This window comes from Dendrobium catenatum, unplaced genomic scaffold (assembly GCF_001605985.2).
Source record: "Dendrobium catenatum unplaced genomic scaffold, ASM160598v2 fragScaff_scaffold_334, whole genome shotgun sequence".
Lineage (NCBI taxonomy): Eukaryota > Viridiplantae > Streptophyta > Magnoliopsida > Asparagales > Orchidaceae > Dendrobium > Dendrobium catenatum.
In genome coordinates this window covers 2,685,216-2,711,182 of record NW_021318796.1, presented here as the reverse complement: position 1 = coordinate 2,711,182, position 25,967 = coordinate 2,685,216, and the positions used below count along the sequence as shown (strand labels likewise).

Sequence of the window (25,967 nt, the reverse complement as noted above, 5' to 3'; positions counted from 1 at the left end):
CCCGACCCGATTTCAAAACGACCCGAAATTGACACCCCTACATGTATTAATGTGTTATTCTTGTACTCTTTGTTCTCTTTTATTTTATAAAAAAAAATAATATAATTGCACCAAATTTTATTTAGGCTTCATTTGGGACTGCTTTCTTACTGCTTCTTCAAGTAGCTTTATAGTATAAAAATTATAATTTTTGTACTATGAAGATGCTTTAGTAGTAAAAAAATCACCCCAAACGAAGCCTTTATATTTTTGTCATCAATCAGTTATAATAATAATGATAATAATTAATTTTACAATCAATTTCAAATCATTAATCATATATTACTCCAATTATTATTTGTGGAAAATCAAATTGGTAAAGTGAGGATCATTTTGATTTATATAGTCTTTTTTATCTCATACATGCAATAATTTAAATAAATTTGATAAATCGTCAAAAAAATTATCTTGGTCGAGCACAAATCTCAAGGCAAAATCAAGTTGGAGACTTCTGAGATTAAAATTAGGAGCATCCACACTTCGATTTCAGCAAACTTATAGTCAAACTGAGCGTCTCAAAAATACGAATCCAACGACACCAAATTAGACCCAATCCGAGCCCAAATTGGTCCAAATCAAGGACCCGAAGCGTTGTTGGAAGGTTCAAACCCCAATTTGGATTACCAAACGGTTTCCAAACATGACAAGCTTATACTCGAATCGAGCGGCTCGATGAGCCGAATCCAACGAGCCCATGATCACTGAATTCCAACATCACTAAGACATTTAAATGTCCATCAAACGGTTCGTGACCAAGGGATTCAACATCGGCCGTCCATCCAACCACTCCCAAATTGCCTTGATCCTCCATCTATTTACGGGTCATGTCATTCTTAAAATCTATAAATAGAGCTCCATCTCTCTTGAAAAAGGAACCCTAAGCCTAAGGAAAAAAAGAGAGATATCAGATATCGCTCTTACTTCCTAGCCTCCTCGACCACCACCGGAGTTTCGCCGGACCACCGCCGGACCACTACCGGAGTTCAGTCGAACCACCACTGCTCCACCAACGCTGGACTTCCACCGGACCCCCACCTTACGCCTTGTGCTTCGCTGGACTACCGCCTAACGTCGTTGCTCTGTTAAACCACCACCTGACGCTCTGTGCTCCGCCGGACCACTACCGGAGTTCAGTCGAACCACCACTGCTCCACCAACGCCGGACTTCCACCGAACCCCCACCTTACGCCTTGTGCTTCGCTGGACCACCGCCTAACGTCGTTGCTCTGTTGGACCACCACCTGACGCTCTGTGCTCCGCCGGACCACCGCTTAACGGCGTTGCTTCGTCGGACCACCACTTGACGCGCTGTGCTCCGCCGGACCCCCGCCTAACGATGTTGCTCCGTCGAACCACCACCTGACGCCCTGTGCTTCGCCGAACTACCGCCTAATGTTGTTGCTTCGTTTGGGACAGCTTTCTTACTGCTTTCTAAAATAGATTTTTAATACAAAAATTTTTAATTCAAAAAAAAAAAATGTACAAAAAAGCTACTTTAAAAAACAATAAAAAAATTATCCCAAAGAAAGTTATAGTTGTCATTAGATTTGAGCACTTTCTAATATTATAACATTGTTGTAGTCTTTTTTTATTGTATTTAGATGTTCAAAGTTTTTGTTTACTATGTTTATAAAATATGTTGATGTAAAACTTATAACAACTTTAATTTACTAGAAGGATTCTTGTTAAAATTTCATCCTTAGCATTGCTGCTTAATTGTTATAGTTGTTGTGATTTAATTCTGCTATATCATACTTTGCTACTTAATAAGTGCGATCTTTTTTTTTTAATAATAAAAACCCCCGGAGGGGCCTACGTGTTAAATAAAAAGCTTATTACATAACAAAAAAGGAAAACACCAGCTTGAGAAGAGTACAAAACCAATAGAAGGACAACCTAGGAGCCAATGTTCACATCTACCAACAATTACAAAATTCCTTAATAATAATCTACTGATGCTATAGACAAGCATCCAAAAATGAAATATGAAAGTGTAGCCCAAGAAATACAGTCTTTCAGTCGAAAAAAAAAGCCATGCCCGATTGTCGTGCACTGCAAAAAAGAGACAACCAACAAGAGACTATGCCAAAACATAGTATTAGGCTATTAGCAAAATAAATATAAGCAAAATAATGAAAGAAAATGTAATAGAAATAAAAGTTTCAATTGATCCATCTCCAAAGACAGGATAAAAAAGATCAGAAAACATACAATCCAATCCTTAGAAGCAATCCAACAATTACACCAACCACTAACTGACATGATAAAATCGGAGAACAGCCTATAGATAGCATCAATAAAAACACACTTAAAAACAATAAAGCCAAACTTAGGAAGGTTACTATAAGAGCTCAGCATTGAACGAACTTTATTTGATCATGCCATTTAACTATTTTATTTATTTATAAATTTTTTTGACAACACCTTATTTGAACCTTGATTGAATTTTTTTTTGGAATAATGAATATTAATATCCGATTAGAATTTAAAGAATATTGGATCATACATCAAAATTTTCTCATTTATAATCTTAATATTGATCAAATTTTATATGAATATTGTTCTACTCGAATCAATTTTATTTGCAACAGACTTAAAAAATAGTTCTCGGTCAAGATCAAGAAAGATTATTTTAATCTAAAATTTATTTAGCAAATTAAAAAATAAAATAAATTGATTCATGTATTCCTACAATTTTAGTTAGAAGGATTTACATGCATACCATTTCATTTGATATTAAATACTTAATATTTCGAAATAAAGTGATAGACTTATAATATTAAATACTTAAATATTATGAAATAAAGTGATATACATGTAAATCCTCCTTATATTTATATATATTATATTTATATATATAAGGCATATAAATTAATTATTTTATAATTTATAGCTAATAATTATAAAAGAAAAATCATCAACAAAATTAACTGGCACATGCTTAAGATGTTATGTTTTGCGACATCGGATGGACAATCACATGCCACGTCATCAATCCTCTACGATACAATTCCACCAATCAGAATTCTCGCTTTCTCTTATAAAACCATTCGTTGCTTCTACCCTACGACAAATTTTTCCGCATTGTTCTCTCTTTGGTTTCCCTCAGATCTCAGATTCCTCTCGACAATGGCGCCAAAGGCCGAAAAGAAACCCGCGGAGAAGAAACCAGCCGAGAAGAAACCGGCGACCGAAGAGAAGAAGGCGCCGGTCGCGGAGAAAGGTCCGGCGGTGAAGAAACCGAAGGCAGAGAAGCGGCTGCCGACGAAGGAGGGAGGTGAAAAGAAGAAGAAGAAAGCTAAGAAGTCATCTGAAACCTACAAGATCTATATCTTCAAGGTCTTGAAGCAGGTTCACCCCGACATTGGGATCTCCAGTAAGGCGATGAGCATAATGAACTCTTTCATCAACGATATTTTCGAGAAGCTTGCGCAGGAGTCTTCCCGCCTAGCTCGGTACAACAAGAAGCCTACTATCACTTCGCGTGAGATCCAGACCTCGGTGCGTCTTGTTCTCCCCGGCGAGCTGGCCAAGCACGCGGTTTCCGAGGGTACTAAGGCGGTTACCAAGTTTACTAGCTCTTAGGAAAATGGTTAGGGTTTTGCTTCTTGTCTCTGTTCTCAAAGATTAATAGGGTTTTCTGTGGTTGTCAGATTTATCGTTCATCTTGGTTGATTTCTGGCATAGCCGTGTCTAATTAAAAATCAAATATGTGTTTAGTGTCAGGGGAGATTGAATCTTTTGAAGAAACAGATGACTTGCATTTTAAGCCTTTGAATCGATGTCCAAAGCAAAATTGAATCAGGAGTTGGAAAATGGATAATGATCCGAGATTATAATCTTGATTCTTGATCATTAAACGTTTGTGTTAAAATTTTCCTCTTTTCTTTGAAATGTTAAAAATTTAATTTAGTTTTTGGGATCTCCACATTCAATCTTAACTTTTTTCTGTCTTAGGATCATATACTAACATTTTTAGATATTGAGGTATGCGTTCAGTATATTTATCGATGAATTTTCGTATAACAAGGTTAATTAAAAGTTCAGGCACGATTGCATATGAAGATCTTGCAACTAGAAGTGTGGCGCAATAGTTTTCAGCCCAAACAATTCTAAATGTTGAGGGGTGCGAAGAAGCATTCCGGTCAGTTTGAATCGCATCACATCATACCTGGCCATCCGCTTACAAAACGATCAATCTCAAGCAATCATAGATTTATGTTTAGAAAAAGCTGGAGGACATATGATTCCTTTTTAATTTTGTATGCAATTTTATAGTGCCACATAATTCAACACAGAATTGAAACAATAGATAATCATTTTATTTAGAAAATATTGAAAAAACAACACAAAAAAAAGAGTTATTGGAAAAAAAATGAACAAAAGAGTTATTGGGAACTTGATTTAATGAACCAAATAACACAAAAAAATCCTGTTTTTAAAAATGAAAAAAGCAAAAAAATGCTCAAACAAACAAAGCCTAAGTCAATTTTGTATTTAAAACGGTAGTTGAATGCAACTTTAATCTTTTAGTTTAGTTGGTGCATTTCTTGTGTCAAATTTGAATACGAAAATAAAATTATTATTTACACAACTCCCCTTGGCCTATTGGTTGAGAGCTTAGGCTTTCAACTAAGAGGTCCAAGGTTCGAGTCCATGTGTATGTGTTGTGTGTGTGAGTTTGCCTTAAACGGCCTAAATGTCCCAAAAAAAAAAATTATTTTTTTTCTTAAATTTATAATATAAGTGTTAGTTTAGTCTTTGGAGTAATTAATAATAATTATATGAATTTATCTAAAAAAAAAATAGATAGTAAATCTAGTTGTCATCATTACATCAGTTAATTTTTGAATGCCAACCATAACTCACCACATCATTATTTTTGCTTAGTGATGGATGATATGACGTGTTTTGATTGTTTTTCGGATCATTTGATGTCCGGACAGGATTATTCCTCGTTGCATTGATGGCTCAAATGGCATGCATTAGGATGAACTTGTGGTGCCTTTCATGAGTTCAAAACCAATATTAGGCACAATTGTAGCAACCATAATTGATTATTGCTGTGAAATCTTTTTGATAAAAAGAAGCTAAACTCTTAAACGTTGAGAGATACCTTTTGGCGCAATGGTTGAAATTTTATTAAAGAAATTTAAATAGTAAATGTGCTCGTTCGGAGAAATCCTGAGATACATGACCTTCTAGAAAGTTACACCAACGAGATAAAATTATGAGCCCATTAAACTAAAGTGAGAAAAAAAACCCTCAATAATTAAGAGTTTAAATTGTTACGATAGCCCGCTCGTAAGTCTAGCTTGGAGAAGATGGTTGCATTGCACAATTCATCCAATATTTTGTCAAAACCATTGAGATTTGATGTTGGCCTGGTTATTCTATTAGGTGTTTCTGCACAAATAAACTAGAGGAAGTTGTCGTCCTTCAAGCGTTGTATCCCATTGACAAAGGTGGTAAATTCGGATGTGGAAGGTTTGTTGGGCAATTCTTAAAATTTGGTTAATGTTCTTGTAAATTTAATGGCATCCCAAACTATGATGTACCGGGTGGGAGGTATTTCCGGATTGGATGTTAGGTCCCATGGTGATTGGTTGCTTAATTCGTTTGAATATGAATCTGATTATGAGTCATATTTAGATCCTGGAAATGAGTTTAAATTGGCTCGGGATAGACCTCTTACGGTTGCTTCTCGTGGGAAATTTTGGACTAGAGGTGGGAGAAGAAGATAATTCATTTCAAGGTTGATTGTTTCTTGCGTTTGACCGGATTGCTCATCGATTGGATTGGAAATTGTTTCTTGTGGCAACCTTTTCTGGATGGTCTTGTGCGGATTCGAGGATGCTAGGGGTCTCGGCCTTCTCTGAGCCCTCTTTTTTCGAATTTTTATTTTTTGTTTTATTGTGACTGTATCTTTTATTTGGTGTTCTTCTTTTTATATTTTTTTTCCTTTCTTCTGCTGTTGTAACCCCTTCTTTTTTAGTTAATATATCATAATTTTGTTAAAAAAAAAAAAATCCCATTGACAAAGGTATGCAGTGAGTCTTTGATAATCTGGGAAAACAAAAAACCAGTCAAGCATTATTGAGCTCTTCGATTAAAAAATTCAATGGCCAATTGTGTTTCTCATTCTAATATTCTTCCCACAGCAACTGCTACTATCTTTCTGCTAAGAAATTTAATTAAATTAAAACAAATAGATTTATTGATTAATTAGGCTGCTAATTTCTGACAAGTTCCTTAATTTTCTAATCCATCGATTTTTTTAATAATATTTATTATTTAATCATATAGAATAGCATTTAATTATTCTATTAACTTTTTGTTTTCATTCATGTATCTAAGCATACTGTTCAAACTTCAAAACTATAATGAAATAGATTACTTTTAGTAGAGGTGTCAATATTTGACATGACCAGCAAACTCGACTCGAACATGACACGAAAATTTCGGGTTAGTGTCAACTTGATCCCAAAACAGGTCGGGTTTGGGTCCTAATTTTCGACTCGTTTTGAATTTTGGGTCAAGTTCGGGTTGACCTGAAAAACAAAAAATGTCCCAAAAAAAATACCTTCACAACGAGCGAACTCCCGTTGTTGCTTCCAACCAAAATGTTGTAACTTCTGATCCTACCGAAAGTGAACGCTGCCCAAGGAGCAAAGTCGAACATGAATGAAGGAATCGGTGAGGTGGCTACTCCTTCACAGTGAGTGAACTCCTATCGTTGCTTCCGATAAAAATGTTGTAACTTCTGATCCGATTGAAAGTGAATGTCGTCCAAGAAGCGAAGTCGAACAACAATGCATGAAAGGGAAAAAGTTGCCTTCAACATTTTTTGGGTCGGGTTCGGGTTCGGGTTCGGGTTGACCTTAATAGTGTCGAGTCAATTCCGAGTTCGACTCAAATCTAACATGTGACCCAAAATTGACACCCCTAACTTTTAGTAGAATTCATGTTGGATGGTTGAAGTGGAGGAATGCATCGGGGCTATCGTATGATAAAAAAATAATCTAAAACTTAAAAGGAAACTTTTACAAGATGACAATAAGACAATCAATGTTTTCTGGCGCAAAATTTTGGCAATTAAAAAACAAGCATGAAATTAAATTAAGCGTTGCATAGATGATGATGCATGCTTAGGTGGATTAGTGACTTTATACTTAAAGATAGAATGTGAAATAAGTTTATACATTAAAAGGTTGGAGTACCATCGATGACAAATAAAATTAGAGAGAGTTGCCTTAGATGGTTTGGTCACATAAAACGACCTATCAATGATTCGATTAGGAGAGTTGATGCATTAGATTCAAGCATTGTTTTAAGTATTAAAAAGTTTTTTTAAAACAATTTTTTAGTACTAAAAAGTTATTTTAAGAATAAAAAAGTTAAGAAAGTAACCCGAAAAGATTTGATTAGAAAGTATTATAAATATTTTTAATTTTTAGATTTAAATTAGAATTTGACTCTTATTAATAAGAGTATGAATAAAAATGATTGCAGTTGATCGCATGTGGTGGGATAATAATTTATTGTTTCTTGTTGCTGTAACTTTTTTGTTTTCAATACAGTCATAGCTAGTTTTTAATAGGCCAAACCTTTTAAAGAGGCAATACTCTTAAGACGATAAATTAGGCTTAAGTGCTTAACCAAGCCGTGTGATCTTTCAATTTAGTTATCCATATTTTACCATTTCAGCTAATCTTTAATTATTTTTCACGATTAGAGAGCAGAATGTCAGAAACAGAATGGTTAATAGCTTACATATTTTGACCAGACAGCAAAAGACAAAATGCTTTTAAAAAAAGCTTATAAATAGCTTTCTCTACATCTCAATATTCACAAAACCAATATAGAGATTAGAGCCAAAGAAGAAGACTAGTAGCTCTTAAGCCCAAGTGAAGAGAGCCATGGAAATAGAACAGAAAAGCCATGAAGACATCCTCCACGCTAGCAACAGTAATACTGTTATGGAGTCTCTCAGAACACCGAAAATGAAGAGACTGATCATGCTCTCTCTCAACATCCTTCTCCTCCTCATTGGCGGCACCGGGAGCCCCCTTATACTTCGAGTCTATTTCCTCCATGGCGGCGACCGCAAGTGGTTCTCCGGCTTCCTTCAAACTGCTGGCTTCCCTTTCCTCCTCTTCCCCATGCTCTTCTCCTTCCTCCGCCGTCGCCGCACAAGCTCCGGCGGCCTCTTCTTGCTCACACCTCCCCTCTTCCTCTACTGCGCCATCCTTGGGCTCATCACAGGTATATGTAAATAAGTTGAATTTCGGCTAACTGCGATTATTTGATGTAAAAGTTATTTCACTATAATAGATCTAAATGACTAAATGTAAGAAGTTGATTCTCACTGGTGTCAATTTTTTATACAACCCGAAACACAATCCGAATCCGACCCAAAAAAATTCGAGTTAGGGTCAACTCGGACCAGAAACGGGTCGGGTTCGGGTTCAACAAATCAACTCGTTTTAAAAATCGGGTCGGATTTGAGTTGATCCAATCACCCGAAATTGACATGAAAACTCGTATTTGACCCGAAAACCCAGATTGACCCGTTTTGACCCGAAAATCAAAGATTGACCTGATTTATGATTTGAAAACTAGCAAAATTTGGGTCAACCTCGGGTCATTCGTGTCGGGTCGGGTTGACCTGGACCCGAATCGGGTTCGGTTCGTGTCCGAGAACTTGACTCGTTTTTAAAAACGTGTCGGGTTTGGGTTGACCCGAATAGTGCCGGGTCAGTTTCGGGTTCCACCCGAACTAGATCCGTTGACCCGAATTGACACCCCTACTCACTACAAAAGTTTTTAAATAGTGTGACAATTGTTTTGAAAGCAAAGGCATAAGAAAGCTACTAGAAATATAGCTCAACTATAAAACAAATATGTATATATTCAAAACCCTTATTTTAAATTAATCATGCAGGTATTGATGACTACCTCTACTCCTATGGTCTCTCCTTTCTTCCGGTCTCCACCGCTTCCCTCCTTATCTCGATGCAGCTCGGCTTCACTGCAATATTCGCCTTTTTCATTGTGAAGCAAAAATTCAATTCTTTTACAGTAAATGCAGTGGTTCTGCTGACATTTGGTGCAGTAGTGCTTGGCGTGCACGCAAATGGTGATCGACCCGATGGGGAATCAAAGGCCAAGTACTATCTTGGATTTGTATTAACACTCGCAGCTGCAGTTATATATGCGATAGTGTTGCCGCTTGTAGAACTACTCTACAAGCATGCAAAGCAGGAGGTGACATATGCACTGGTTATAGAGATGCAGTTTGTCATTGGGCTTTTTGCCACAGTTGTTTGTGCTATCGGAATGGTGGTTAACAAGGATTTTCAAGTAAGTTTTTTTTCCCCTTTATACCAAGAGAGATTTTTGCAAAGGTAGACTCATTTCTTCATTACAAATTGCAGGCAATATCAAGAGAGGGGAAGCATTATGGGCTTGGTGAGGTAGAATACTATCTTGTGGTTTTCTTTACGACCATTATAGCTCAATTCTGCCTTGTGGGCTTAGTGGGAACAATTAAATACTCATCAGCTTTGCTCAGCGGTGTCATTCTTGCCGTTTGTATCCCTATTACAGAGGTTCTCGCAGTCTTCTTTTTCCACGAGAAGTTTGATGGAGAGAAAGGAGTTGCCCTTGCACTTTCTCTTTGGGGCACTTCTTCCTACTTTTATGGAGAGTATAAAGAACATAAGAAGAGCAAAGTTATTGCAAAAGAGTCTCAGCTTCTTCCTCTTTCATTCGTTTCAAATAGTACTGAATAAAATTTGAATTCTTATTTACCGATTGGAATATAATTCGGTTGTATGTAGCTCTTATTTTGTTAAAAATGATTAATTATTTTGTCAATGTAGTAATATGTGTAATTATTACTTATTAGTAATTAAAAACACTTATAAACCGAACACAACATCACATACAAGTCTTATGCATGTAATTAAAACACTTAAATTTTCTCTTGCATGATCTAACTAATGCTAGTATGAGAAAATCCACATATAATAAATCACTTCACATGATCAACATTCCTACATAACTTTTTGTATGTCACAATGTATGATCTTGATAATATGGGAAACATCAAATGTGGTGAAAGCCTTGTAAAATCATACTTTATTTATATAGGAACATGCATGATTATGTGATTAATTATATACAAAAATAAAAATATAAATACTCTAAAAAAAATCTGATAAAATGTTGAATAATCTTCGATTGAGAGAATTGTACAAGTAAACATGTCGAATTTAGGGTTCACAAAATTTTTCTATATTCATTTAAAAAAGAACGATATCATATTCAATGTATTAAGATATACCATCCTTATTTTTTGAATCTTAAGATATTTTTAGTTGTAGTGACACTCTTATTTAGTATAATTTTAAACATCATCAATATTAGTGTAAAACTTGAATGGTAAAAAAGTAAAGTTATTTTTAAAAGTATGAGTTAAGCCCCAATAAATAAAAAAATTCATATATATCTCCGCACCTGAACATATGGGAATCAACATTCATCGAAATCTAATATAGGATAACACTGCCCTTCCTTATGTAGTTCAACTTTCTCTGATGTCTTGAAATGTGAATGAGACCCCAAGGCCTTTATATATAAGGTTTCATTATAGCTTCTCTCTACACCTTTAGATTTAGTATTCAGTTTAACCTATTTTGACCCGATCTGAAAGAGGTAATTTTTTGAATCTCGATGTTTTCAACTCTTTTGAATGTGTTTGAAGATGATCGAAAATGATCAATATGTATGAAAGAGTTCTATATGTGCTTTGGAGTGAGTTTCAGGGATTTGAATGCATGTTTGTGAAATATGAAAATTTTCCCTTGGAAAGTCACTATGTTATGTTTTCTGGTGCCCCGATGCTGTGCTCTCTGTCATTTGAAAAATTAACTAGCACCTAGCAACTGATTGTAATGTTGATGCTGGGGTTGCTCCTTGCGGGTCGGTTGATGTTTCGAGGGTGGAGGGTGTTAGGGTTTCTGAGCTTTGGTGTGGGGAAATTGGACCGAGAGTGAGACCACGGGATTGATCTCGTGGTTCGAATAAAACTACGAAACAAGCAGATCTGGGCCATTGATCGCACGATCGACGGTCTGGATCTTGCGTAGCCTTCGATTTACGTAAACTAAACCCTAAAAACATGTTTCGCTTCATTTTTTTTCTATTGGATGAAATAAATGATATGAAATTTTAGAATTAAGTCCTACATATGAAGAACATTCATGGGGAAGAAAAATCACATTCTAATATGCATTGTATGAAAAATTATTTAAATCTAAGTGTTCTAAGCTAGGGTTTGCTATTTTACCTAATCCACACGGTGGATTTGGGAGATCTTCGGCTTGTTACACTTGTAGATTGTTCACGTACAATTCCTTAGTTGATCTCGAGCTTCGAAATGCCTTCAATTGAACAGAAATCATCTTGGAAGAGAAATAGCCTCGGGAAATACAAAAAGGTTGGCCGGGCGAGGTTTAAACGACGACTTTGGCTTGGGGGAGGTGGAGAGAGGTGATGGGAGCTCAAGCACAAGAGATCTCGAGCTTAGAGCGCTTAGGAAGAGAAAACAAAGCAAAAGGTCCATAAGAAACCCTAGATTTTCTTATTTATAGGCTTGGGCTCAAGGGGGGGGACGGCTAGGATTCAATCGAGTAAATTAGCAGGGTTTTGAGCTCAAATAGGATGGGATTTGCATTAGAGAGCAAAAGGAAAGTGTTTAAGGCATTAAATACTATTAATTTGACTTAAATAAGTCAAATTTGACCAAGAGAAACTTGGGTTGACCAAGTCAAGGGTTGACTTGGTCGACCAAGTCAATTATACCCAAATGATGGGGGGTTTGGGTCTAAGGAAGGTTTGAACTGATTTAAAATTGATTTGAGCTTAAATGGACTAAATGGGTCAACCTGGTCAACTGGGTTGACCTGAGCATGGGCTTGGGCCCAGTAGGTTGGGTCTGACTCACTGAGTCCAAGGGAGGAGAGAAATGAGCTTGAGCAGCTCTGAATTTAATTTGAGATCAAATAGAAGTGGTTTGGGTCAATACAGGTTGACCCAGGGCCCGAGTTTGGGCTCGACAAATTCAATTTGACCCACTGAGTTGAATGGGAGAGGTCTTAGGACCTGGCTTGGTCGATTTGATCAAGCCAACCCTTTGACCTAGGCATTTTGTGAAAAATAAGGTCAACAACAGTCTAAGTCCGATTGTTTTGAGGGTGCATGTCATTTTTATCTTGCCCATTTTGATGTTGGACCTGCTGACTATTACTTCTCTGGATGTAATCTACTATTTGTGGCCATAATATGATCAGGTGGTATAATGCTCTTTCTATATATTGAAATTTTCTTTTGGAAAAAAAAAAACAGTCAAAACTACTAAATTGACTTAAGAAATTAATTGAAAAAAAAAGAAAGATCAATAACATCATGAAGATGCAGCTAATGACACTCCACACAGAGAGAGAGAGAGAGAGGACTAAGTAATATATATCACTACAATTAAATTGGGCTTTTAGCAGTGCTTTTTTGTATTAACTGTAGCGATTTAAAATGCTACAAAAATCATTGCAGCGGTTTAATGCCCGTTGCAATACACTGCATTTGTATTCACTAGGAGAGCCTTCTCCAGCGGTTTATGAAGCTCTTCAAATCTGGAGATTAGCAGCAGTTAAAACCGCAATAATTCTGTAGTTTAGTAACGATTATACTTGCAACAATTATTGAAGATAGCAACGATTAAACTGCTGCAATTATGCAGCACAAGAAAAAAAAGCCAAAAACCGAATTTTGTGATCAAATGTATGGGTGGTATAAGATTGTTTGTCATGAGATCATATCCATTCGCTAATATAGTATTGGTACATCAATCTGCTTAAGGAAATCCCCAATGCAAAATCTGGAACTTGCTTAAAATGAGGTCTCAGTGCTTCCACAATAGAGGTATCAGTGGATGGAGACTTGTGAGAAATGAGAGATTATTGGGTTTGGACACCGAACACAACTTACATTCGGTATTCACAGTACCGAGCAGTATTGAGCTCGGTACTATGAAGTACTGTGTATTGAGCAATATTGAGCAGGGAACTGAGCAGTACCAAGTACTGCTCAGTACCTAGTAGGAGGTGATGTGGCGCATTTTCTTTGGGCTCCGAACACGTCCAGTGACCTGACCTAATAATTTGTCGTGAGAAAGAGCTATGAGTGAAGGGGGGCTATAGACTTCTAGTTTGTGAAGAACTATTTTTGGTTCAATATATAAACAAATAAATTAAGAGACTATTTGACTGGATGTATATTAAATGCAGTGTATTTTGGTTAAATGTAAATCAAGTGCACAAAAATAAATTTTAAAGTTTATTTTGATGAAATTCAAAAAGATAAAAACTCACTTTTGAATGTGGATGGCGATTAGGGCGATGAGATCAATGACAACAAGAACGAGGGTTTAAATAGGTGAGGTTGTGAGTTTGTGGAGCCGGCGTGACGATGAGGGTCTCAGGGTTTGCGAGGCTTTATGGGGTTTCGAGCGAGCTTTTGTATTCTAAACTTGCCGCTACAGAAAAATTGTCCGTTACCGGTGGATTTTCAAGCGGCTTTCCTGTGGAATATTTTTTGGCGAATTTAAAAATTTCTAAAAAAAAAGACACTCTATTTACCATCGAAAATGTTTCTCCGAAATCTCGATGGAAAATTTTGAAATCTGCTAGAAAATTCTGAATTTTCCTCTGAAAAATCCGCCGGAAATACGCGATTATCATGTAGTGTGCCTAGTTTGAGCAAATTTGAGATAAACTAAAAATTAACTCTATGTGATATTACATTTATTTCTCTCACAAATCAAATACCTTACAATTTAAAATCCTTACATTTATTTTACTCTATACTCAAAATACATCAAAACAAATAACCATTAATTATATACAAACAATAAATTAATTTAAGCGAATTTTACATAACAAGTTAAGTCAAATAACATATGACCTCCCAAACTCAACTAGTTTACACAATCAAATGGCAGGCAAATTAAATAAATTACACAGAACTCACCGTCCTTCAACCATCATATCCTATAGCCAAAGATTTACTGTCTTCTACAATCCCATAAAGAACCAAACCAGCCATGCATGGATGATTGCAGACGCATCTATTACTTACTTCAACACGTCGAGACGAACCAGTCTATACAAAATTAATTAATGGTTCTTATCAACCTATAATGATTCAGAAACTGCAAATTTGTTCAGCTTTGACGGAGACAATTCTGCAAAAACAGCTTACATATTCTGACCGGCCAGACAACTTTTATAAATAGCTTTCTCTACATCTTAAAGAATCAGATAAGCAGTACAGAGAGCCATGGAGATGGAACACCAAAGCCATGAAGAAATCCTTCATTCCAGTAAAAAAAGTACTTTTTTGGAAGCCCTTAGAACGCCCAAAGTGAAGAGACTCATCCTCCTCTCACTCAACGTCCTCCTGCTCCTTATTGGTGGCACCAGTAGCCCCCTCATTCTGCGAGCTTACTTCCTTCATGGTGGCGATCGCAAGTGGTTCTCTGGGTTCCTGCAAACTGCTGGCTTCCCTTTCCTGCTCATCCCCATCCTCTTCTCCGCCCTCCGTCGTCGTCGTACACAATCTCGCCTCTTCTTGCTTACACCTTCCCTCCTCCTTTACTGCACCATCCTCGGCTTCATCACAGGTTAGCGTATAAATCAGTTGGCATGCTTCTACCATACTGAAAAATCATCTATTATCGGCGGCCTTTTACGCGGCAATTGATTATTTTTCAGCAGAGTTGGAATTTATCAGAGGCTTTCTGGTGGGAAATTTTCCGCCAGTAAAACCACATAGGAAAAATTTTTCCGGCGGTCAGCATTTTTCTGGCGGTACTAGGTCGCCGGAAAATTAAAAGCTGCTGGAAAGATTTTGAAAATTCTACAATCAAAAATATTTTCGCGTAAGCTGCTGGAAAGCCAGCACAAAGCCGCCGGAAAATAGTCCTCCTATAAGCCGCCGGTAATACATGATTTTTCTACCGTGTACTTTATCATTATTTATTATGATGAAATATATTTTTTTTAAGATCAAGTTATGGAGGGTAAGTGGTTCAATTTCTTTAAAAGAGAAATTTTATAATACCCTAATAGATTTAAAAATAATAATAATTTCCCCCATCAATAGTTTTGTAGTTCTCTTTACATACATTTGCAATTGCAACAACAACTATGAGACTCTTTTTGAGCGAAATTTGGAATACTTATTTTTAATTAATCACGCAGGCATCGATGACTATCTCTACTCCTACGGCCTCTCCTTCCTCCCAGTCTCCACCGCCTCCCTCCTTATCTCAATGCAGCTTGGCTTCACTGCTATGTTTGCCTTCTTCATAGTGAAACAAAAGTTCAGTTCTTTTACAGTAAATGCAGTGGCGCTGTTGACATTTGGTGCAATCATCCTCGGCGTTCACGCAAATGGCGATCGACCAGATGGTGAGTCAAAGTCCAAGTACTATCTTGGATTTGCAATGACACTCGGAGCTGCAGTTATATATGGCATGGTATTGCCATTAGTGGAGCTTATGTACAAGCATGCAAAGCAAGAGGTGACTTATTCACTCGTCATGGAGATGCAATTTGTTATTGGCTTTTCTGCAACAGTTTTTTGTGCAATTGGGATGGCAATCAACAAGGACTTTCAAGTATGTATTTTTAATGACCAAATTTTAGTATTTATATATTTTATTGTGTTTTACGTACCATATTTATGTTATAAATTACAGGCAATCTCGAGAGAGGCGAAGCATTATGGGCTTGGTGAGGCAGAGTACTATCTAGTTGTTTTCTTCACGACAATTATAGCTCAGTTCTTCTTAGTAGGCATAGTGGGAACAATCAAATACTCATCAGCATTACTCAGTGGTGTCATTATCGCCGTCTGTATCCCCATCACAGAGGTTCTTGCGGTCTTCTTCTTCCACGAGAAATTTGATGGAGAGAAAGCTAGGTGTTGCCCTCGCGCTTTCTCTTTGGGGAACTACTTCCTACTTCTATGGAGAGTATAAAGAACACAAGAAGAGTAAGGCTGTCGTAGCAGAGACTCAACTTCTCCCTCTTTCGATAGCCTCAGAGTCTTCAGAAGTTTGATTCTTGCAGTCTTTTTCTTCCATGAGAAATTTGATGCAGAGAAAGGTGTTGCCCTCATGCTTTCCCTTTCGGAAACTACTTCCACTTCTATGATGAGTATAAAGAACACAGAGTAAGGCTGTTATAATAGAGCCTCAACTTCTCCCTCTTTCAATAGACTTAGGCTTCCTTTGGGACTGTTTTTCTTCTGCTTTTCTGCTTCTTGATGAAGTAGCTTTCTAGTATAAAAATTTTAATTTTTATGCTAAAAAGCTGCTTCACGAAGCAATAAAAAAGTCATCTCAAACGAAGCCATAGTCTTCGGAAGTTTGTTAAGGAGTGAAAAGAAAGAATTGAAGGAACTATGAGTTCTTATTTAACAATTCAAAAATCATTCTTTTTTGCTTATTGGATTGTATGTAGCTCTCATTTTCTTTGAATTATAATTAATTATTATGTAAATGTATATACTATTGATAGTTTTATTTTTAGATTAATTTTAAATTATTTGATTTTTATATAGGAATTTGATGGAGAGAAAGGTGTAAGTTATATCCCATTGCCAAAAATATAATAATTCATTACTATAAGAAAACAAAAAACAGGCCATCGCCTCATTGTTATAATATATCAATTACTATATTCAGTACGTCAAAACATGTCGATGAAAAATAGATTAATGCTTCTGATCAGCTTCTTGTTTTCTACTCCATCTTTTTCATTGTAATAAAAGAAAAAAAATAATTATGTTACTCATTTTAGCAGCAAGTTCCTTCTTGGTTGTATACATAGGAGATATTAGAGAGTCGATAAAGAATTAGAATTTTTTTGAGGCAGTTTTCTTATTGTTTTATTTTTTAGAAAACAATTATAATTTCATTTGGTTTTTGCTTTCTCATTGTTTGTTTAAATTTATATAATAAAAAACTATTTTTTTATAACCACAACTTCTTCCACAACAACTACTATCAACTTTATAAAATGCTGCAATTGTCTTAAGTGCATCGTAAGCTAATCTGCTTGCGATTATTATTGTAGTATTTTATAAAATTTATTGTAAAATTGTTATGGTGAAAATAACTTAGGTATTCTGATTGTCAAAAAAACATCATTCCACTATAGAAATTTCTAAAAAAACGTGTAAGCAGCATGAAAATGATAGTTAATTAACGAAAATGTGATTGATGTCTGAAAAACAAGACATTTAGAAAGTGGTTCCAAAAAGACTCTTACACTTTGTTTGGGAGGGCTTTCTTACTGCTTTTTAAAGCTTTTTTTTAATAAAAAAATTAAAATTTTTATACTAAAAAACTGTTGTAAGAAGCATTAAGAAAGCCATCCCAAATAAAATCTTATTAGTTGATTAAATTGAAGTTTATATAGCTTTGATTATTCGATTAAAACTAAGTTTAGCTTTTATTATTCCTGTAGAGCACTTAGTGAAGCAAATTAATTATTATTCTCTGGCTACCAAATCTCGCCTCTTCTTGCCCACACCTCCCATCTTTCTCTACTGCACCATTCTCGAACTCATCACAGGTAAGGAAGCAAATATGTTGAATTCCAAATAGTTGTTTGCTATTAAAGGCTTATTTTGAGTTTTTTTTTCCTTATTTTTACATATTATTTTCTTGAAAATATTTATGTGAGAAGTACCTTAATAATCAATTTTTTTTTACGTGTGGCAATTTGTAAAAAAAAAAGGCCTAAATCCAACTTTTTTTAGAGGAAAAAAATTATGTAATTTTCACAATAGGTTGCAATAGTTCTAAATTTAATTAATTGGGGACATGCATAATCTTAGGGGAGAAATAGAAAAAAAAATTCTTAAAAGTTTAGAGAAATACATTTAATGATGATAAACAAAATAAATAAAATACTTATTGCCTTATATATCCCCATCACATAAGTTCTTGCGGTCTTCTTCTTTCATGAGGAATTTGATGGAGAGAAGGATGTTGTCCTCGCACATTCCCTTTGGGACACTGTTTTCTACTTTATGATGAGTATAAAGAATAAAAATGAGATTGTATCAACCTTTTTAGTTTCTATAGCCTCTTTACAATCTATGGTGATATGGTTTAGTTTATCATCACATGAATTATTCTCAACTAAGAAGAGTGGGAAGATTTCCATGGTGTTAGTGGTTGGAGTAACAAGATTTAGGCTTTCTTAGCGACAACTTTTGAACGCTATTTTTTCGTTGTCTTCGACAATTTTTTTAGCTAGAAATTTGTGGTTGAAAACAGTAAGAAAGTTGTCTCAAATAAAACCTTAATGTGAGCTCCATGCCATAAATTTTTTTTTTAAAAAATTTGTGATCATTAATTTTTATATCCAAATGAACTTAGATTCATGTGATCTTGATATTTTTGAAATCATTAGGATGAGACACTTAGGCTTTGTTTGGAACTGTTTTCTTATTGCATTATGTAACAATTTTTCATTATTTGAAGTTCCAAAAAATCTCTTCGGTAGAATTTAATTAGTTAAATCTTGCTTAAATTAAGCCTAAATTAGTGTACAATACCAAATTGTTAGGGGCCGAGCCAATATCTCTTTAAACGACGGACAAAATAGAATTGGGGCATGCATAATCTTAAAGGTTGAAATAGAAAAAACAAATTCTTAAAATTTTAGACAAATACATTTAATGATGATGCAAAATACTAATTCCATGAAGAAAAAAAAATTCTTTATGAAACATAAAAAGGCTTCCATAAAACTTTAATGTAATTTAAAATATTTAAATATATATAAATAACATGGCTTATCATTTAATTCTCACCCGAGAGTCAACGTTACAATTAACTTTTTGAAAACAAAATTAATATATTATATTATATGAGATATTAAAAAGTATTTATTCTCGACCACAGTGGGAGTCGAACCCACGACCTTCTGATCCGAAGTCAGACGCGCTAATCCACTGCGCTATGCGGTCAATTTATGCATTGTAAAGGGTTTAAAATTTTATAAATCAATAATAATTGCAGAACTATGAGGGCTGATTTGTTGTCTTTAATTCAAACGCATTAATATATTATTTATTAGGACATGTTTCTCATATTGAAATATAATGGTGAGTAATGTCAGTGATGATGAGGCATGGGTTAAGATGGCAAATATGTATGATTTATGAGGTTAAAAAATCATTCAAATTGGATAATTTTTTTTTAAAAAATAAATGTTATATAGTGTTTTAAATCATTCAATATTATTTCATATTGAAATGCTTCAAGGATAAGAAGAGTGTAATTGCATACGTGTACATATCTTATTGGGTGTTTAAAAAGTTCCTGTAGAGGAATTTGACAAATCCTAGCAACGAAAACTCAGCCAAGAAAGATCGCCTCTTCTCCCTGAAGTACTCGTCAATGTAAGGCCTTGAGACAAGTCAACTGGCAACCCGAGAAGATCACCCTCAACAAGAATTCTAAGGATTTGTTATAAATCCCTCCATACTTGGTAGCATTCATCTCCTTGGTAGAGGTCATGCTCCCCATGCAACTTGTAACACATGCTAGTTAGCAAGCTTCCAAAGGCATGCCTTGATCTACTCTCAAGGAAGGCTCGCCCCTAGAAAGACACAAATCTGCTTTCTTCACACTTGGACAATCATCTGCTCGCAATCATCACAGTTCAAGTTGACTCGCCCATCGTATTCAAGATCGAGGACTGTGCCCAAATGATTTCTAAGGAAACTAGAGGATTTATCATCATAGACACGTCTAGCACGATTCACTCTAAGGACTCGCCTTCATCAACCTGCTCATGAACACTTTGCTGAGATAACTCACCTCAAAACTGAGTGTCGAACCAAAAGAAAAAAAAAATTGTGCAAAGCACTAATCAAATCGTGGCACATGTCCCGAGCAATCAATGTTTTGTCATATTTCTTATTGTACTTTTTACTTTTGTTTTTATGTAGTCATTTATATAGCCCTTAGATTCCTATAAATAAAAGATAAAGAGGCGCATTTTGAATCATTTGAATATATTTGATCTACTAGAGCATTTTTTGAAATTTCCTTAGCCTTTTTCCAATATTCTTTGAATCTTCTTCTTAGGAGTATTTTAAATCTTATAATTTTATTTTGTACTTTTGCTTTAAATTAAATAAAAAATTTTAAAAATAAAATAAAGATAAATAATTTTGCAATAAACTCTTAACATTTTTCACGAAGCAATCCATAATCTTTATATTTTAATGATTTAGGGCATCTTAATTTGCTATTTGTAACGATTTAAATACAGAAAAGAAATAAATAAATAAATAAGAATTTCAGCTAAGACTTTTTTTTTTTTGGAAAAGAAGGTTTTCATTTCCTTTGTAAAATGTTTAATTAGCATAGTCTTATAGCTGAATTTACTTTCACATGTTATCGCACAAATCGGTGGGTTGTTGAAAATACACTATGTTTTTATGCCAAATAATTTAAAGAATTGTTGCGTCCTGGAATATTCGCGGCGGTAGAGAAATATATAGTTTAACGTCTTAGCGTTGTACGAAGATCCAGCACACAATCAGATAAGTGAGAGGGTGTAGCGTTCATAAGAGACACCAAAGTTTTTACGTGGAAAACCCCTTAAAAGGGGGAAAAACCACGGGGCCTAGCCCAGTTTGAATGAATCCACTAGTATTTGTAGTCGGTTACAAATGAGGCCCTTCCTTAGGAGAAGGCCTTGGATTGATGTAGCAAATATACATCATATAGATTGCATTACATGGTAAAAGTTACATATACAGGTTTGTTTGGCCTGAAGGACCGTGGTCGGCAGGAGACCGGAGTTAGAAAGACCGTTGTCTAGTGATGGAGGTCGGACGGACCGTAGTAGGCGACAGTGGTCAGAAGGACCGTAGGCGGTAGGAGATAAGGAGTCAGGTGTTAGTCCCAGTGTCACTTGGAAGATCGGATGTTGATGGTCTGGCCTTGAGTAGGACGTCGGGTCTTAAGCAGGACGTCAGGTCTTCAGCAGAACGTAAGGACTGAACGTCGGGCCTTGAACAAGACGTCGGGTCTTTGGCAGGAAGTAGGGACTGAGTGTCAGGCCTTGAACAAGACGTCGGGTCTTTGGCAGGACGTAGGGACTGAGTGTCGGGCCTTGAACAAGACGTCGGGTCTTTGGCAGGACGCCGGGGATGAACGTCGGGCCTTAAGGTGGTGGTCCGGCGAGGTTTTGTGGTGGTCCGGCGAGGTTCCTGTGGTGGTCCGGCGGTGGTCCGACGAGATTCCTGCGGTGGTTCGGCGGTGGTCCGGCGAGGTTCTGCGGTGGTCCGGCGGTGGTCCGGCGGCTGTCGAGGAGGAACTCCTTCCTTCTCTTCTCTTCTTCTCTCTCTTGCTTGGATCCTCCTCTTGTGAAGAATGAGGGCTCTATTTATACCTTCCAAATGAAGCTATTTCAAATGAAGTCGAAGTCTTCATTTAAAAATAATAATTATTATTATATTAATCTCAAAATAAATTTCAATTTTTTGAAATTTATCCTGATTAATTTTATCAAAATATTATGATATAATTTTTTTTAAGGGTAAAATAGCTTTTAGATAATCAAGGAGATGACCAGAACTGAGCTTTCTTCACCTTGGAAATACTGTTGAGCACACTGAGAGGCGTCAGATCTCCAATCACAGTCACCTTCTTTGTTGCAAGATCAGTAGTAAATGATGTCACTCCTAATTGGGATAATAAATAAATAAATAAATAAATTTATAAGATAAGAGAAAATAATTCTTCTTGCTTCTTGGTTTTAATTAAGATTTTTCTGTTATTCCTATTATTCCAAAAATTATTTAATCTAAATATTATATTTTAATTTTATATGTGTGAACTAATTTTAGATTTGGGACAGCTTTCATTCTATTGTGTAAGTATTTAGGGTATTTTTTCACTATTAGATTGTTGTTGTATGTTTATTTAATATATTTTTTTATTATTTTTTCATAAATTTTTCTGATGGTAGACGGATGGGTGGTGGTCCGACAACAAGCGGTGGTCTAGCGATGGTTGGTGAACAGGTGAAGGTCTTATGGTGTTTGGTGGCCGAGCGGAGGTCCCATAATAGTTGGCGAAAGGTCGAAGGTCTAACAGTGTGCAGTGTCTGGTTGGAGGTTTTAGGAGAGGCGATGGTCCGGCAACGATTTGCGGTCGAGTGGTGGTCGACTGAAGTTCATTGATGGTGGTACTTTGGTAGAACTCTATAATCCTTGAAACCTCGGAGCTTTCTCCAATCTCTAGTCAATAATTCACTCATGTAAAGGTGTGGGCTTATTTATAGATTTTTGTAAGTATCATGCCTTGTAAATATGAAGAAAATCAATGGCAATATCAAAGTGGTCAATCATATGACTCATATCATTTTTCTTGATCATAGAGTGTTCATCAAGTATTTAAATGTCATAATGATGGCAAAATTAAGCGAGCTTAGGCTCGTTGGATTCATCTTATTGAGCTGGTCAATTAGACTATAAGCATGTCATATTTGTATATCATTTAGTCATCAAATTTAAGCTTTAAACCTCCCAAATGTGTTTCAGTCCCTTGATTTGAACTCATTTGAGCTTGGAGTGGATCGATTTTGGTGTCATTGGGTTTGTCTCATTGAGTCTCTCAATTTGTCTATAATTTTGTTGAAATTGGAGTTCAAATGGTCCCAAATTAAATTTTGAAAGTTTCAAATTTAAATATACCCCGAGTTTCGTGCCCTCGATCAAAACAATTTTTGATGACTTATCAGATGAAAAGTTATCTCTTTTTTTTGTTCTTTTTAAAAACTAATTAATATTTTAAAGTTTAAAAGCACCATATGCACTAAAATAAATACACATTTAAATACTTTTTTTTACTTTAAAGAGAGATTTACATACATACCCCTCACTTGTATATTATTTACATATACAAGAACAACAATAACATCTCACTATGTGGGGTAGACTATATGAATCTTTTTTCTCGTTGATCTATAAATAATCAAATTTTTATTTAAATCTAATAAAATATGTTCATTTCTAATAATTTTTAACCAAGTCTTTTTAGGTGTACCACATCTAATACATCTAGTCTCCTAGCTAAGTCATCAAAAGGCCGACATTTTACGTACATTTACTTTAAAATTTTATATTTATTAATATAAAATAATATTCTCTAAATAACATCAACATTAAATTATTTAAACTGATAAATATTTTTTCATGTAAGGTCAAGATATATAAATATATAAGAGTTAAGTTCTATGTGTGAAAATCCCTTTATTTTAAATAAATAAATAGGAAAAGGGTTTTAATCAAAACCTTTCATCTTGGAGATGTGCTTTCTGACCTTCCCTTCACAGCCCTTGCAGTGCAGAGACACCTTCAAAACCACAACCTGAAACCCAAAAAAAATACATAAATAAACTAAATTAAAAATTGAGAAAAGAAAATTACATTAAAAAAAAAAAAAATCAAACCTGATCTCTCTGCCTTACAGGAGGAGGAGGAGAAGGTGATTCCATGAAAGTCAAAGCCTCACCTTTCATATAGTCAAACCTCAATTCTTCCATGGAAATCATAGGAGTAAAGCTTTCTGTATCAGAGAAGTCATCAATGGCTACTGGCACATCATTCAGTAGATAGCGAGAAGAAGTTGCAGGGCTGACTATTTGGGGGGATTTCTCTGTGTTCTTCCTGTTCTTCTGGTTACAGGCTTTATTGGCTTTGGAATGAAATCTGGAGAAGTATTTCTCTCTCAGTGGGTCTCTCAGATGAGGAGAATAGCGATCAATTGCTCGGCCATGGCTAAGGCTTGAGCTCGAGCTTTTGCCTGTAGAAGAAGATGGAGAAGAAGAGCTTGAGAAGTTTATTTCTTGGAAATTGCTCAAGAGATTGGAAGCCATGGATTTTGACAATTAGCATGAGAGAGAGAGAGAGAGAGAGAGAGAGAGAGAGAGAGAGAGAGAGAGAGAGAGAGAATCAAGTGAGGAGAAGAACAAGTTGGCAAGTATGACAGCTTGGTAGCTGGTGTTAAATGTGCCTTTAAAGGATTTAAAGAGTTGCAGGTAAAAGAATTTATAATAACAAATTTACGTTCTTACCAAATTTACAGATTTATGTGGGAAGGCTTAGGTTCTGCTTGATAAATGATTTGTGATTTATAAATTGAGTTCAATAGGTTAAAGAGTCAAATTTGAGTAAGATTTTGTTTGTGACGATTTTCTTTTTTACTTTATTTTTCATTGTTTTTAAAAAAAAAAATTAAAACGGTCCCAAAGGGGGACCATCAATCTTAGGCTACAATTACAACTTCCTTAATCTGTTATAAAATAGAGTTTTAGTATTGATACGTCATGCAAAAATTATCTTGATCGGGCACGAATCTCGAGGCAAAATCAGTTCGGAAACTTCAAAAATTAAATTCGAGAACATATGAGCTCCGATTTCAGCGAGTTTATAGTCAAACTGAGCGTCTCGGAAATACGAATCTAACGACACCAAATTCGACCCAATCTGAGTCCAAATGAGTCCGAATCAAGGGTTCAAAGCGCTATTGGAAGATTCAAACCGCAATTTGAGTTACCAAACGGTCTCCGATTTTGACGAGCTTATACTCGAATCGAACGGCTCGACGAGAAGAATCCAACGAGCCCAAGCTCACTGAATTCCGACATCTTTAAAGCCCTCAAATAACCAACGAACGGTGCTTGATCGTAGGATTCAATATCGGCCGTCCATTCAACTACTCCCTATTCGCCCCTGATCTCACGCCTATTTACGGGCCATGCCATTCCAGAAAATCTATAAATAAAGCCCTCATTCCTCACAAGAGGGAGATCCAAGCAAGAAGAGAAGAGAAGAAGAGAAGGAAGAGGAGGAAGAAGCTCCTCCTCAACTACCGCCGGAACCTCGCCGGACCACCGCCGTACTGTTATTCATGTCAAATAATTTATCAGATTCTCTTTGAATTGGATGGGGAATATTGTCAAAAATCTTCTGCTGCACAACTCATCGGAATCAGATGCTTTTTCCACTTATTTTTGTTGCTTCTTTTTCGCTTTGCATTCTTTTAATTCAACTAACTATGCATACTAAGGCCTCCACAAACAAAAAGATAATTAAAAATGATTAATTTTTAGCTATTTTATCTTAGTAAAAATTTGATTTTTATTAAGCATAATCCTCAAGTTTCTTTCATTAAAAAACTAATTAGCAAAATTCAATTTAATTTAAGCTAATTAAATTGATTAACAATAACACTAACCAAACCTACTTTTAAGCCAAAGTTTGAACAGTAGCACACTTTTTTGTAATAAAATCTGGTTTGTTTAAAAAAAAAAAAGTAGCACATTTTTTTTTAGTTGGTTTGAATTTGATTTGAATTTTGGTGCTCATTTGGTGAATGAATTGATATTTTACTTTTAATTTTATATAAATAATTCTTAAATTTAGGTATGTTTTCATTTCGATCCAACGTCTATGTTAAACACTGTTTCTATTTGGGGGGTAACTAAGGCTTTATTTGGACAACTTTCTTATTGCTTTTCAAAGCAACTATTTAGTTGAAATTTTTAAGTTTAACAAAATTTTATACTAAAATGCTGCTTTATAAAGTAGTAAGAAAACTATCTGTTAGACTTAGGTTTCGTTTGGGGCGGCTTTCTCGTAGCTTCTTAAAGCAGCTTTCTAATACAAGAATTTAAAATTTTATACTAGAAAGCTGCTTTAAGAAGCATCAAAAAAGCTGTCACAAACGAAGCCTTAGTTTGGGACAGCTTTTTTTTTGCTTT

The 25,967-nt window shown here is 35.5% G+C and overlaps 3 protein-coding genes, 1 non-coding gene and 1 pseudogene across 5 annotated transcripts; 3 read left to right on the top strand and 2 right to left on the bottom strand.

Annotated features, from left to right (window-relative positions):
* The first annotated feature begins 3,117 nt into the window (after positions 1-3,117).
* Positions 3,118-3,812, top strand: LOC110099908 (histone H2B.4). Its single transcript, XM_020827219.2, has one exon. The coding sequence runs from the start codon at positions 3,169-3,171 to the stop codon at positions 3,622-3,624; it is 456 nt and encodes a 151-aa protein (XP_020682878.1). The 5' UTR covers positions 3,118-3,168; the 3' UTR covers positions 3,625-3,812.
* Positions 3,813-7,958: 4,146 nt separating this feature from the next.
* On the top strand, positions 7,959-9,833 carry LOC110099929 (purine permease 3-like). The gene is made up of 3 exons (XM_020827260.1): positions 7,959-8,304; positions 8,984-9,402; positions 9,477-9,833. Exons 1-3 carry the CDS (start codon positions 7,959-7,961, stop codon positions 9,831-9,833), a joined length of 1,122 nt encoding a protein of 373 aa, XP_020682919.1.
* Positions 9,834-14,439: 4,606 nt separating this feature from the next.
* Positions 14,440-16,226, top strand: LOC110099930 (annotated as a pseudogene).
* Positions 16,227-19,075: 2,849 nt separating this feature from the next.
* On the bottom strand, positions 19,076-19,149 carry TRNAR-UCG. The gene has a single exon. It is a non-coding gene; the product is annotated as a tRNA-Arg (tRNA).
* Positions 19,150-21,615: 2,466 nt separating this feature from the next.
* On the bottom strand, positions 21,616-24,235 carry LOC110099945 (protein SODIUM POTASSIUM ROOT DEFECTIVE 2). 2 transcript variants are annotated; one of them, XM_028693664.1, is made up of 4 exons: positions 24,156-24,235; positions 23,655-24,125; positions 23,497-23,572; positions 21,616-21,882 (listed from the first exon to the last, which is right to left on the bottom strand). In XM_028693664.1, the coding sequence occupies exons 2-4, from the start codon at positions 24,078-24,080 to the stop codon at positions 21,758-21,760; spliced, it is 627 nt and encodes a 208-aa protein (XP_028549497.1). In that variant the 5' UTR covers positions 24,081-24,125; positions 24,156-24,235; the 3' UTR covers positions 21,616-21,757. The 2 variants fall into 2 exon arrangements, with proteins under 2 accessions (XP_028549497.1, XP_020682944.1); XM_020827285.2 differs by having other exon boundaries at positions 23,655-24,199.
* Between the last annotated feature and the right edge of the window lie 1,732 nt (positions 24,236-25,967).